The 14,540-nt window shown below is 39.1% G+C and overlaps 1 protein-coding gene across 2 annotated transcripts in view; it reads right to left on the reverse strand.

Moving 5' to 3' along the window:
- The window catches only part of NAV2 (neuron navigator 2), a 199,399-nt gene that overhangs the window by 19,198 nt on the left and 165,661 nt on the right, over nucleotides 1-14,540 (reverse strand). For both annotated transcript variants that reach the window (XM_056492748.1, XM_056492747.1), the window contains 7 exons: nucleotides 13,681-13,869; nucleotides 7,948-8,000; nucleotides 6,654-6,677; nucleotides 6,470-6,544; nucleotides 3,064-3,147; nucleotides 2,357-2,468; nucleotides 1,883-2,028 (listed from right to left, as the gene is read on the reverse strand). In XM_056492748.1, the coding sequence (XP_056348723.1) occupies nucleotides 1,883-2,028; nucleotides 2,357-2,468; nucleotides 3,064-3,147; nucleotides 6,470-6,544; nucleotides 6,654-6,677; nucleotides 7,948-8,000; nucleotides 13,681-13,869 (683 nt within the window). The remainder of the gene's footprint in view (nucleotides 1-1,882; nucleotides 2,029-2,356; nucleotides 2,469-3,063; nucleotides 3,148-6,469; nucleotides 6,545-6,653; nucleotides 6,678-7,947; nucleotides 8,001-13,680; nucleotides 13,870-14,540) is intronic.

Below are 14,540 nucleotides of genomic sequence, written 5' to 3' on the forward strand. Positions count from 1 at the left end.
ATGTGAAAACACTGCAACTTCTCTACTTACATGCAACTAAAATAACCTTCTGTAATGTGACTGCCATTTTTCAAACAAGATTTAATATTCATGTCATTAAAATGATGTTACCCTAAAGCTACAATTCAACAGGTAGTGTTCAAGAAGCATTTGGACAACGTTCTTAGATACATGGTTTCTGTTTTAGGGAGCCCTAGAAGTTAAACTCCCATGGAAACAAGGTCTGGACTTGATGATGCTCATGGTTTCCTTCCCACTCAGGATACTCTATGTAACTACATATCTACTCTAGGTTTTAATGCCATTGCAAATTACATACTGTACACAGGCTGGCTTAAAATGAGCTGAAAGCTGTTTTTAAGCTAGACAAAGACTCTTACAATGAGAAATATTGGAAATTTGATGTTTCAGCTCTGGATGGACAGATGCATTGCTTCTTCACGGAACACAAAGATCTTAGCTGAGAACTTCCTCAGCACTGGTGGAATAAAGAATGTGTGAATCAGATTCAACTCACATATTCTTCTCCATAGTGTTTTAATTTCCAGTCTTCATTTCACAGCCATGACGTACTCATTTTTCATAACAACATTAAAATATTGTCCTGTTTCTTCTACTTCATGAAAACATTATTTAGCTTTATAATAAGGAAACGATCCCTTAACCTTCTACAAAAATAGTTATCTGATGCATGAGAAATGTAGGCTGATGTAGGACCATATCCACTACGTTACAATAACAAAGAATTGAAACTAAACAAGAATTTTAAAAAGTGTATACCTTAACCTACTACAAAAGTTTTGTGTTACAAACTAAGGGTTGCTAGAAATTTAAATATTATAGCAATTTACTTTGTCTATATACTTGTACAGCACATGAAGGATTTGGAGATGATGTTGTTCCCATTTAACTGATTACTTAGGAGAGGAGTGGAAATGCTTCTTTTGTGAAGCAGCTGGCAATACCAAGAGATACCAAAATGAAACCTCTGAGATAAGAGAGAAATAAAAAGAAGAACTTGTTTAGGAAGCTCTTTCTTACAGTTCAGGAATTTCATCAACATTTCTGAGAGGATATTGTGCAAATACAAATGAAACTTTTATCAGCTTTAACCACATTTTGCATCTCTACAGATTTGTCTGTACACCCAAGAGATCCAGGGAATTTAAACTCAGTGGGAAGAAAGGGGTGGATTGTTTTACTGGCTACAATAAAGGATCTAGGGACTTCAGTCCAAACTATAATCAGACTAGGTCACTAAAGCAATTATGGTCTAATTGAAAATGTAGTTGAAGATAGTGTACCTTTCCTCCAGTACAGGGTACCTTGTACATAGTACATGATGAGCAAAGAGGGAAAAATGGGAAATGACAGGTAAGTAATGCAAAAACTTCCAAAAGAGATGTCTGTCATGAAAAATTTTTAAAATCGGTAATCTTTTTATATTATTCTTAGAACTCCAAGGTAATGCTGGACAAAGAGTTCTTAGAGTGTTTAATGTGTTCATTCATAAGAAAGTCCTATGAGATAAAAACAAAAAAAATCTCCACAAGAATGATCTTCTCTAGTGGGTTTATTTTACTTTAAAGACAGATGCCCCATTCTCCTTAAGTGACTGGACACCTCTTTAGCCACAACCAAACTTTGATAGCTACTTCTGATTTAAGACTGGCCTTTTAGCTGTCAAGCTAAAATTCAATCCTATGCAGAGTCAACACAACTTGATTAAGCCTTCACAGGAGAGTTTACCCCGGATTTAAGCAGTGCACAGATGTTATTCTGACCTGCTGCACGAGGCAGGAAGGAGCAGCCAGGTGGATTTAACTGTGCACGTCCTGACAATTTCACATAAACCTCACACAGTCTGCTAAAACACACTCACCCAGTTCTTCCTCTTCTTTTTCTTGGAGTCACTCTCAATGTTGCTGCCCACGCTGGAGTGGCTGGTGGCGCTGTTAATGCTGGAGACACTGTCTGAGGAGTGCTGCCTCCGGATCCGCAGGTCTGTGGGCTGAGCAGCTCCAGGACCTGCACGTGAATGGAGGCAATGTCAAAATTATCTAGGAAATTTGATTAATGGTATTAATCATGCAATCCTGAAGAAACATTGAGGGAAACCAGCACTCAGACAATCACTTATCCCCATGGATGTACTGCATATTTCAAATCCTTGTTTCTTGTGATGAGATTAAAATCTGAGATGCTTCAAACTTTTCCTTCAGCAATTTATCCCACTGTAAATTACTGGGTTACTCTGTTCTCTGGGTAACTCCGATGATTACATCAGCTATTACCCAGAGGACTGAAGTCTCAGTGGAGAGGTCTGGAGTCTCTGTGTGTGGTGCTTGTGTCTCACCTTTGCAGTTGAGCTCAGGTGTGTTGATGACTCCATTGATGGCAGCCTGAGCAGCAGCATTTTGTTTCTTCAGGAGTTCAATTGTCTTCCTTAACTCGTTCAGTTCCGAGTCCTTGAATAAGGAAAAAAAACATATGACGGTATGCAGGAGAAGAACTCCAAAGAAGCTGCTTTTCCATCTAAGTTTTGGTAGTTCATAACAAATTCATGGAATATATATATTCAAGGAGGTGAAAATGAGGTTTGGGATATCTGGGGATGCACACCCTCAACAGGGTGCAAAGCAGCTTTGGTATTATGATACAAAAAATGCATGTATTCTGTAATGCAGAAATAATGTCTATTCAAGTATGCTGTCCAAAAACACAATGCTGCCAGTCTTGTAAGTACTCTTCTTGGTGTTTCTTTCAAACATGCCAATGTGTGGATGTATTGGGATTAAATATATTACAGAAATATGCAATACTAAAGGCCCACGTCCAAAGCAACAATTGATAGGAATAACCTGATCAATTGCCACAAAATCTCAGTGCAGAAAATGAGTGTTTTATATACAAATTATTTATCACATTTTACTCTGTCATCACAAATGAGGAAGCTAAGGCAAATTGCTTATGTGACTTTTTCCCCCACACAACTACAGAAGGAGCATGGGCAACAATGATGGAAACAGAAATGAAGACTTCCCAAATCCTTTTGATTCTTGCCTTTTGCTCTGCTGTCATGGTCAGGCTCTGCAGCCGGATTGTCATGTTCCCCAGGCTTTGCTCAAATGCTGCCACCAGGTGAGCCTGAAATAAACCACATAGGAGGAGTTTGCTCTCTTCCCCCAAAAAGGAGTATTTCTGCAGGTATTTAATCAGTCCACCCAGAGCATGGCATTGTTTGTTGTGTAAATGGTGCATAGAAAACAACAGTGCTTAGAAAAGGTCAAACAGTAGAGCACAGATTATGGAAATGTTTGCCAACAATAAAACAATAAATCAAGTTTTTGTATAGAGAAAAATCAGGCAGAAACTTCCTTCCAACTAAATCACTATTTTCCTTGTGGATAATTAAGGCAAGAAGATGCTGGCAGTCACAGGGGTGGAGAGTCTCACTGTGTTTATCTCACCAGGAAAACAGATACTTTGCCAGCACCTGCATCTAACTCAAAGACTTCTCCAATATTTCAGTGCACCTTGCTTCCAACCAAGGTCAGCTTGCTACATATCATCCAAAATTCCTGCTGCCTGGCCAATTAACATTTTTTCTTTTCCCAAGGGAAAAAAAAAATGATTTCTCCGTGCTTCTTGGGAGAAGAATGTCAAATCTTTTTCCCAGGAAGCACAGAGAACACAGTGTCCATTACATGAAAGCCATCACCTAGGAATGGAAAATGACTGAGAAGCAAAAGGAAGGCAAAGTAGATTGAGAATATGGAAAAGAACATCAGAAACTGTGTATCTAGAGCCATGACATGGCACTGTTCCATGGGTATTCATATGCGTGTGCACACATAACTGATTGCAGGTATATTTCAATTGTCTCATTAGCCATAATAATCTACACTAACCACAGAAAAAAATAGCTTTATTTATCTATTAAAATAATTATATATGCACAATGACAAGTAAAACTGTGAAATCTTTCCAAGCAGAAAAGGACATCTTCCCACCTAAAAAACCACAAAATAGCAAAACCTTTCACGGAGCTATTCCAGACTCATTCAGCAGCAGCACACAGTTGACTTATCCTAAAGAACTGTTCTCACATTCACTATGAAAACAAACATGAGCAGTACAATAACATGGGGATCTGCACTCTCATTCCCATCAGCCCCTGTGAAAATAAGCAGAGCTGAGACTGTGAGAAAATGAAAAGAAGTAATTCAAAACCTAACATTACACATGTAGGAAAATCCAAATATTTATTTTAAAAACACAGAGTGTACAGCTTCTGGTGGGGAGGATGAACAGGGAACAACAAAGCTGATATTCAGGGATCCTCAGCAATACTTTTCAAAAGCAAAAAATAAATGGGCAAGCAGAACTTTATGGATTAGTAACAGGATACAAACCCTTAATACTTCAACCTGAGCCTTAAAAACTAGTTGCTCTTTCAAAACCAGATATTGCAATTATTCCTATCTCAAAATCATTCAGTGAGCTATGGAAAATAATGCATCTTCACTTTCTATGCCTAGAGAAAAATGTTTTCAAATTCATGCCCTTGATGGCTTGAGAAGCATCAACAAATGCAGTGTCTATGCAAGGAAATTCAGGAAAAAAACTAAATTGAAGAGATTGATTTGAATTGTCTAAGTTTTAATTGGCTTTTATTAAAGGAATCATGTCTAAAGCAAATGTTCAAGTGTCTTAACTAACAGCATTTATTAATCTCAATCTTTTTGGGAGCAGACCTTGTCTTTTACATGGAAAAAGGGTATGTTCCCCAGAAAGAGGTGACTAGAGACTGAAATTTAATACTAGGACAGTTATTGCAGCATCTCTGTTTCCAATTTATGGACAAATCAGAGGCAGCCTCAAGTCTAAGAAGTTTAAATAGCACGAATAAAACACTGCAAAATTTTAGCAAAGTGAACTAAGTAAAAATGGAATATTATTAAAATAATTAATGATACGCTAAGTTTTTTTTGGGGGTTTTTTGTTGGTTTTTTTTTTGGTTTTTTGAGAAAAGCCCACAAGAAAAATCCACAAAAACCCAAATTACCCCAATCCAACCAAAAACATACAGGAGTGTACATTAAAAACTGTTCTCCACAAAGAGAGTGGTAGTAACCACACAGAAATTCTTAGGCAGACGAAGAGCAGCTGGGCCAGGCAGTGAGCAGCCTGTGCTAAGTGCCAGCCCACTGACCCTGAACTGTGGGAAGAAGAATGCAATAAAGCCAAGGCAGAACCAAATGAGATGCTCAGCTGACAAGTTCTTTGTTTGAAGGACACAAGCTGGGTTATTTAACATCATTAAAAACCTATGCAACAGAATCTAGTCCTGCTTTCCCAGAAGTAAAAGAAACTTCTGGGAGAAAACCAACTTGTGTATGCATCCCCCTTGTATTTGAAAAGCAAATATAAGATTTAACTTTTGAAAGATGTTTAAACTTTTTTCTTTTCCTCTTGGGACAGTGAGTAAGTGATTCCATGAAGTCAAAGCCCTTTCATTTGACTTCTCTGTTGTAGCTGTTCTTGGTTTCCCCCCACGCCCGTTTTCAAGATGGATGAAGCATTGTGATGTCTGCAGCGGACAGCACAGATTTCCCCCTGAACCTTTCCTGTGATACTGCTCAGGTGAAACCTGTCCTTTCCTGTCCCAAGCTTTGCACTCCCCCAGTTCTGAGAGCTGATGGACAGGAAAGTCTCCTTCAAGCAGCACATGTTCTGATGTTTATTTATTCCCATAAACCAGGATGTCGGTATGATCTGATCTGCTGACTATTCCTCCGCAGCTTATTTACTCTAGAATTGCTTATTTTCCTTGCAAGCTTCTGTGTTGCAGATTCCTGCTATTTGTGAATGTAGCACAGAACACACAAATAAACTTGCTCAAGGTCATACAGTACTGCCTCAACACCTCCTGGATTCCAAGTATTTTTTTTTTTTTCCCAGAGTGTCTTAAATTACTTATCCCTCAAATTCCTGAAAGGAACAAGCAGATGTATTGTCTACACTGCTTAACTTTAAATCAGTTTCCAGAGCTCTCTATGCCAGTATTATATATCATGCCATTAACCCACTTCTTTATGCAACAGAAAAACATAATGCATTTTAGTCCAAGTTTCTATTCACTTTTATTCCTACCAATTATAAGCTTTATCTGTATCTCATCCCATCCAAATGTCAAAGCAAGACACTATAAAAAAAGACCCTGTCCCCAATGATTACATTCATACAAAGCCAAATTAATATTATAACTCAGATTTTAAAGAAAGATGTAAGATAATTTAGTAGGGCAGAGGGTGCTATTTCTGGACATGTCCCACACATGCATATGTCAGTAATACAAACTGAATGTTATGCATATGAAATCTTTTTGTCACTTTAAAAATACTGGGAGGTAATTGTTGCATTAAATGCATTCCAGGTTAATGTTTGTTCTCTGAGTTGTACTCACATTAGCAGTCAGCTGAGTTGTCAGGGCTGACACTTTTTCTTGGGATGCATCCAATTCTCTCCGCAGCTTGCGAATCTGTGGGTTTCAAGAGAGCACTTTAGTGCATCATAACAAGGAGAAATAAAACAGCAAGACACACAATGCAGTGTGTCATTTATGCTTGTCAAAGAGGATGTGCTCTTACCTCTGACTGGCACTTCTCTTCAGGCTGTAAAACAAATATAAGTACGTGAGGCTATTACAACATAACCAGCCTGACAAATTCATGCAAATTCTCTTTTTGTATTTCAAAAACACTACTGTGAATTCCTTATTTTGAATTTGCACATCCATATTCAGTCTAATTTAATCTCCTCATTTATTTACTCTTAAAGAAAAAGAAAATAGGCTGCTGGAGGTACTTCCTTCTGCAGGAAGGAATTTGGGCTCCACCTCCCAGCCAGCAAGCCAATGCACCTCTGATCTCAATCACGGAAGCGTGAAGAAGTCCTGGCTCTGTCCTTAAGGGATTCCATGAGGCTCTGAAGAACCAGGACTGCCACAGAAATAGGCCAATCCTAAGCAATTCCCTTTGCCACATGCTCAGCTATCCCTGGGAAGGAGGTCACATTTTTGCATTCCAAAGTGACGTGAAAAAAAGAAAATTAAAATTCCTCCCACTTGGGTGCTGCCTAGGCACTATGGCAATGAAAAAGTGAGGACACACAGCCAGTTGTGAGGATGCCAAGTGGATGTACTGACCATTCATCATGGTCAGCATGATAGAACTTTAGCTGCTATGGCCAGTTTCTAACTCCAGTTATCAGCTAAGTAGAAGTATGGGATAGGAAGTCACACACTCCACTGTTTGTTTCTAAGTAAACACTACAAGCCACCAAGAAAATTACACCCTCCAAATACACTACTGGGGCCACTCGTGTAGCAAGCACAGGAACCTGAAGCTCTGAGTGCTCCCCTGTGTTTTCAAACTCCAGTAAGCCTTATTTTAGGATCAGATAACCAAAATGAATACATGCTTGTGGAGAAAATGTTACTGGCAGAGTGATTAAATGGCCTTTTTAAAGAATTATTAATATCTGCACATTAAAAAGTGGACTTGAACTTCTTTAGTAGCAAATTATTAATATAAGGATGGGATGACTATTCAGCAAATTTTGGGATGCTAAAAGTAATGAAGTTTAAACCTCCTCATATCTACTGAGGTGGTTTGTAGCAAAATCTACTTAGCACAGCATAAAACACAGACTCAAAAAATCAATGGCTGCTTTCAGGCCATTGAAGTCTGTCTTTAATGAGGATACTGCTAAGTATCCACAGGCATCTTCAAGAACATAAAATTCCTTTCCTAGCTAGCATTCAGAATGCAGTCATATGAAAACTGCTTTTTTCCTGCTCTTGAATGGCAAAAGTAGCACAGCAAGGCCAGCCAATTCAATAATTTTGATGAATAAATAAACTCTTCATTTCATTATACTCACTGTGGAATAAATAGATGATGTACTGGACACCAAAGAGAGAGAAGAACCATGCACTAAAGGAAAGAAAATGAACACAATGAATATAAGTGCACTAACCACAGAGTGGAATCATCATAAATCATCCACTGTCCACCACCAACCTGCTGAAGAAATACTTTCACAAATTTCATCATCCACCATAAACTTAATTGTATGACGCACCAATAATGTACTGTTTGAAGCATGCATTGCCAGTTGATAATAACCCATAACCTTGGCTTTGGTAATGCTGTTTTAAAATTCTCATACTTGCTCGTTTGGGAAAATTAGGCGTGGCCAAGAAAGTTTAAAAAAGTTTTGATGAAGATCTGTTCAGAGATAAATATTTCTCTGGACAGTTTATCTTAAAATTCTTGCAAAATGGCTTACTCAAGAATAAAAAAAAAAACAACCAAGAAATGCAGAAGAGATTACAAAATTAAATCTAAGTATTTAATCCTTAATAAGTTTTAGGTGAGCTTGAGGGGTTTGTTTTAGATTTTTTTAAGCAACAGATCAAGATGGAAATGTCCTGAGAAAACCACAACACCCAGCTCTAGTGTGTAACTAGATGCTCCAGGAGAAGATGTGGAGTACCCAAGATAAAAAAACATTGTCTAATTTTGGGGCCGTGAATTGTCCTCTAAATGCAGCTGTATCTTCCTTCTGCTGACTTACGGGAGCTGTATTAGTGCATCAATAAGCCAAACATTCCCTTTCCCTGCAGGGTTTCTTGGTCTTTCTTTAAAGAAATGACATTTTTTTAACAAGGCAAAGTTGTTCTCTCATTAAGAAAGGAACAGTGAAAACATGGCTACAAAAGTTCCTGGAAAAGGATTAGTTTCAAGTAATTTTTGCATTTAAATTCAATAAAGGACATACATATACACTGATGGCCTAGATGATCTTCTGAAGCCCCTTTCAACCCTAACTATTCTATGATACTCAAGGTTGTTACCAACACTCAGGCATCAGGATTGACATATAAACACAACACCATTTCATTCTTTATTACACTATTGAAAAAAGTACCTGAAGCTATTCTTTCTGCTATCAGAACATGCAAAACTATTTTCCTTTATTTTTATTTTTAGGAACAAATAGTACTGAACTGACACTTTCATTCAAAATTCAGGTAACTGAACACAAATCATATGCAATAACATAAAATCACTTTTTCTTTCTTCTAAGTCCTCCAGTCAAGAAAAAAAGAAATTTAGAATAGCTGCCATTTTGCTTTAATTGCCTACTGCAATTCTACATTCATAATAAATGGGTTCTGCTTTCCCACTGACATTATATCCTAAGGCAACAGTGGAAAGAGAAGTAAACAAGGTCTAAGTTGGCTTCTGAAGGAATGTAAGACAATTTAGAAAAGCCACAAGAAAGCAAAAAAAACCTCACACCCATTCGCTTTCTCTGGTAATCATATTTTCAATTAAAATGAACTTTCTAGTTAGACATTAAGGACTGTACTGCACTAAGAACATAAAAATAAGTGGTGTGAGTCAGACCCAGGCTCTAATTGTGAGCTCCAGCCCAGTTGCAGGCTGCAACTACAGTCCTTGTTTACTGAAAAGAATGAAAAGAGGAGACAGATACACCAGGTACATCTTTGCATCTTTTGGGAATCAGCAGAGATGGAAATTCCAGGGATAGAAACTGCAGTCAGACCATTATTTTGCCTGCTGTAACCTCTGTACCATTAACTCATTTAAATGTTAGTGAATCCATTGACATGTTTTGTCTGTAATGAAAAATTCTCGTGTTCAGAAATGTAATTCTTTGCAGTTTTTTTAGACCTGCTGCTCAATGAGTCGGTAAGTTCCTCGAGTGCCTCCACGCCACTGTGCTAAGAGAAGGAATGGATAACCCATCTGTTCATAACAAACCAAATTCAATACACGTGCCTTCAGCCCTCATTTTCCAAGCTGAAGATTTCTATTTTAACTTTGTATCACAGATGTTCTGCACTTAAGATCTCCTTCTCACTTTTCTTTACTTGTATTTTCCCATTAAGATTTTCGAGAAGGAAAGCCCAAAGTGAGGGAATATTGAACAGGTTGCAAATAGACTCATACAGGGACTACAGTATTATTTTCTGGTCTGCATCCCTATGCTCTTCCTAGTTGAATTTTTTTTTCCTAACAGAGATGTAACAAAAAAAGAGCCCTACCAGCTGGCCAAAGAGGAAACAGAAACCTTTACCATGGACTTGGTCACACACATCTTTGAGTTAGCATCAGCTGGAATTTTTAAGATCACATTGGGACTTTAATACAGGAAGACTCATAATGAGGGAAAAAAGGGAAAGAACACACAACATAATGGTGACTCATATGCATCATTTGAACATGTACATAATTTCAGATTTCTTATTCCAGGGATAACTAAGGAGTTAACATATTTGGGCAACTTCTTTTTAAAATATCTGCAGATGGCTACTTGAAGGCTATTTAATTAGGAGCCTGAAGGCAGTTATGGTCTTTATGTAATTTCTGTTTCTTGAAGCCAGCAGGCATCTGCATGCACCCTTACAACCCAAACTGGTCTAGAGCTATTATTTTAAAGCACTGTAAATGCATACAGGCAAGCATATATCATTTTTAATGTTAGAAAATAAAGGCTCTAGCCATGATCATCTGTCCAGAGAGAAGAAAGAACAACTGGTATTGCAGTCAGTAGCACAAAAAGGAATAACAATTTATATTCCAGTGATAACAAATTTAATATTTTTCTCTTGGAGGCCAAAGTATCAGGGTGGAGCCAGTGGCAGCCCAGCTTCTGGGGAAGATTGTTGGCTGAGTGAGGAAAACTGCAGAGCAAGAAGACCACTCAATTTTTATGCTACATTTTTTCCCCATGAAGTTCTGGCAAGTTTGGAGGCTGCTCCTGCTGGCACCTCCACAGCCCTGAGCTCCTATCTGTCACAACAGTTATGTGATGCAAGGCTGACCAACCTCCCCACCTTCATGCTGAGCTGTGAGAGAACATGACTATACTTCACACCCAGAGACAAGAGAAGAAAAGGCTTTAAAGAATAAATCCTGGCTCTGCTGAACTTAATGAGAAACAAATGTCTTGTAATCTTATGTGCTAGGAAATAATTAAGAAGTAGGTTAGTAAGCTTCATTTAAGACCTGGATTTATGCTTCATTGACACTGGATGATTGCATCAAATCAATTTGTTCATTAACCACAAATTTAAGTTTCTATAATACTTTTTAATTTATTCTCTCAAGGTGAGGGCAAATCTCTGCTATACTCAGAAACACCTAACCACTTAGACCTTGCGATTGCCTGAGAAAAAAGCAGGAGCTAATAAGCAAGAGACTCCTGCCTTCTCTACAGCCAGCAAAGAGATAGAAAATCTTTGTCCTGAAGACAAAAATACAGAGACTACACCTACACATTCAATCCATCTGGTAAAATGTTATTATCCTTTTAGGTGTGAAAAATTGAGGAAAATCTGAAAGGGAATGTGGACACTGCCGAAGGCCTGTGGAGAAACCTAATCTGTTTTTTTCCCAGGCTGTTGACTTTTCTCAGCTCCAGCTTGGATCTTTCCCAGGCTGGGGATCTTTCTCAGAGACAAAACAAGAGAAGGAAGAAAGAAAACACAGATAGACTCCTGGTGTTGACCACTGAGCCGTGTGAGTGCCTCGTGAAATTTTGCAGAAAGCATGTTTTCAATGTTTTGACCAATGAGTCTTTTCTACTTTGTTTTTCTCAATCTCCCTTATAGCAATGCCATAGCTTTTCAATAAATTGCTCTTTCTTGCTTAGTGGAGATTTCTTGGACTTAATTTTTTTACTTTTTTCAAATGAACAAAAAACACTTAACAGAACATTTCACCTAACTATTTTCAAATTTTCCTTTTCTTTTTTTTTTTTTTTAATGGTTTGTCTTCAAATATGCAATATTTATTAAGTGTTTATCCAAGCTAGCCTCTATGCTGGAAAGGAATTTCTGAACTTCAAGAGAAAGTTTAACCTCCATTGTCCCAAAATGGATTTGCTGCAATCTTGAGCACAGTTAAAAGACTAAGGCTACAATTTTTTGGAGGATGTCTTCAATAAAACCCAAGTAAGTTTTGCTGCAATAGCTTTCAGTAAATCACTGAAGTGTAACACAGATGCAGTGATTCAAATTTCTTCACAGATTATATTAGGGGACAATTTAGTAAGACCATTACTGTTCATCACAGTATGGAAGTTGACTATCTGGCAGTCTTTGACTGTTCATGATCATTCAGCTTTCTCAAAGCAAACACAGGTTAATTCCTGCAATGACCAGCTTTTAGCCCTACAGCATTATTCTAATGATTTTCAACCCCTAATGAAAATCCTCAACCACAGACCTCTAAAATACAATTAAATGTACTGAGTTAGACTGAGTAAATTCAATGACCAATTAATGAATTAATCTTTCCAGAGACATATCAAATACATATTTTCTGCCTCTTCCAATGGGAAAAAATGTGATGGGATAACCAGAATCTCCAGGAAGGCACTTTGTGGCTCTCAAAGGCTTTTGCAAGCATTGAAGTGTGGCTCCCATGCATGTCTGGTTCTTGGTAAGCAACAACCATGGAGTGCTGGTATTAACAGTGCCGACTAAGTGAAGATCTTCAGAAGCAGAAGGAAGAGCCATCAAAGGCTTTTGTGGCCTGTAAAGTACAGTCAAACTCCCAACCCTTGCCAGAAAGGAGATCTAAGACTCAAAGAGTTAATGTTGAAAGAGTTTTCTATGAACCACTCCAAACTTGACTTTTCAAACGACAATGCTTGAGGACTTTAATGTGTGCTCACAGCCACTCCTGCTACAGCCACAAGGATGCCTGATTAGGACAACCAAACTAAATATTCATTTAAAATGCTTTTTCTTATTATATTTACATGAGTTCTTTTATCAGGTGTGGTAATACATTTGAAAATATGATGAATCACTAAAAAGACAAGCCTAGATGTTACAAAGAACTTTCTTGGGAAGTTCTTTCAAGCCAGGACATTGAGCAGAAATGAAAAGCAAAGTTAATCTGAGTATGGATTAAATACTGGAAAAATTACTGGGATAGAAACAGTCCAACTGACATTGCTTATCTATATTATAAGCAGAACTGTGGAGCTGCAAGTTCAAAATACCCCTATTGAAAAAACACTAATGTGCTGACTCTAAGCATGAATTAGTCATTCTGAGAGCACTAAAAATGAAGCACAGGATAAGCCATTTCTTGAACAGATAAGGTCTAGGTGCAACACTTATTTCCTGTGTCTGACCAAAACCTTCACTGAATAAACATCATCATCATTCTCTCTGGTGACCAGTGGCAGGACTAGAGGGAATGTCCGTGAGTTGTGCCACGGGAGGTTGAGGTTGGATATCAGGAAAAGGCTCTTCACCCAGAGGGTGGCTGGGCACTGGAACAGGCTCCCCAGGGAAGTGGTCACAGCAACAAGACTGGCAGAGTTTAAGGAGTGCTTGGACAATGCTTTCGGGCATACGGGGTGATTATTGGGGTGTCCTGGGCAGTGCCAGGAGTTGAATTTGCTGATCCTTCCGGGCCTCTTCCAACACTCTGATTCTACAATCAGAACAAGCATGACTGGTTTTACCTAGCTGAGAGCTCCACACTGAGAAAGCTGTGTTAGACCAGGAAGAGCAGAGTTCCCCAGCACACACCACCCTCGGCGCACTCCCGGCACTGCACTGACCCTCCTCGAAGCCGTCGCGGAAGGAGCCGGAGCGGCTCATGGTGCGGCTCTTGTCGTCCAGGGACACGGAGCTGTTGCGGAGGCGCGCGTCGCCGTAGGGCTCGCAGGGCACGTCGGCGTTGGACAGGCTGTGTGTGCGCAGCATGCCGGGGTTGGACAGGCTCATCTGCGCCGCGCTCGTGGGGCTCGCTGCAAAACCGGGGCAAGCACACCGTTACTGCCGCAAGCACGCCTTCACCTCCCTGGCTTCTTGTGCAGCTACCAGCAAACCTTTCCCCACTCTAATTTTAAGACACAAATTTTTGATACCATCTTCTCCAGGCTTCACTGTTTTTCAAATAAGGGGTATGCCAATTAGGATAGTGAATGTGAAAACTCAAGTAAAATAAGGTCATTAAAACACTGGGTGATATGTCTGTGCTTCCACAAACAAGCTCAGTCACCTCACCAATACCTTCCAGGCATGTCACACTGACTTAGCCATACATGGGAAAAGCAGCCTGGTGGGACAGAGACAGTGATAGCACAAATTCGGAATCAGACCGGGATTTGACCCAATGGGTTCCTGCCTGGGCTGTGAAGGCTTTGGTCAGAGGGCTGGGCTGCCTGAACTTAGAACCAATCACAAGTGCTTGCTGAGGAACATTAAGGAGGTTATTTAAGGAGCAGTTCAGAATAATAAAGCACTTTTTGTCGCATGGTCACAGAGTGCTTGTGTCTCTGTCTTGGAACTGGCACCGTCAATGTTACACAGGCATGAACTAATGAACCCCTCATTTAATTTGGAACTGTTCTGCCACAAAAACTGTAGTATTTTTTCCATACAGAAAAGGACTTACCTTCTTCACAGCCTTCAAGTT

This window comes from Oenanthe melanoleuca, chromosome 5, assembly GCF_029582105.1.
Source record: "Oenanthe melanoleuca isolate GR-GAL-2019-014 chromosome 5, OMel1.0, whole genome shotgun sequence".
Taxonomy (NCBI): Eukaryota; Metazoa; Chordata; class Aves; order Passeriformes; family Muscicapidae; genus Oenanthe; species Oenanthe melanoleuca.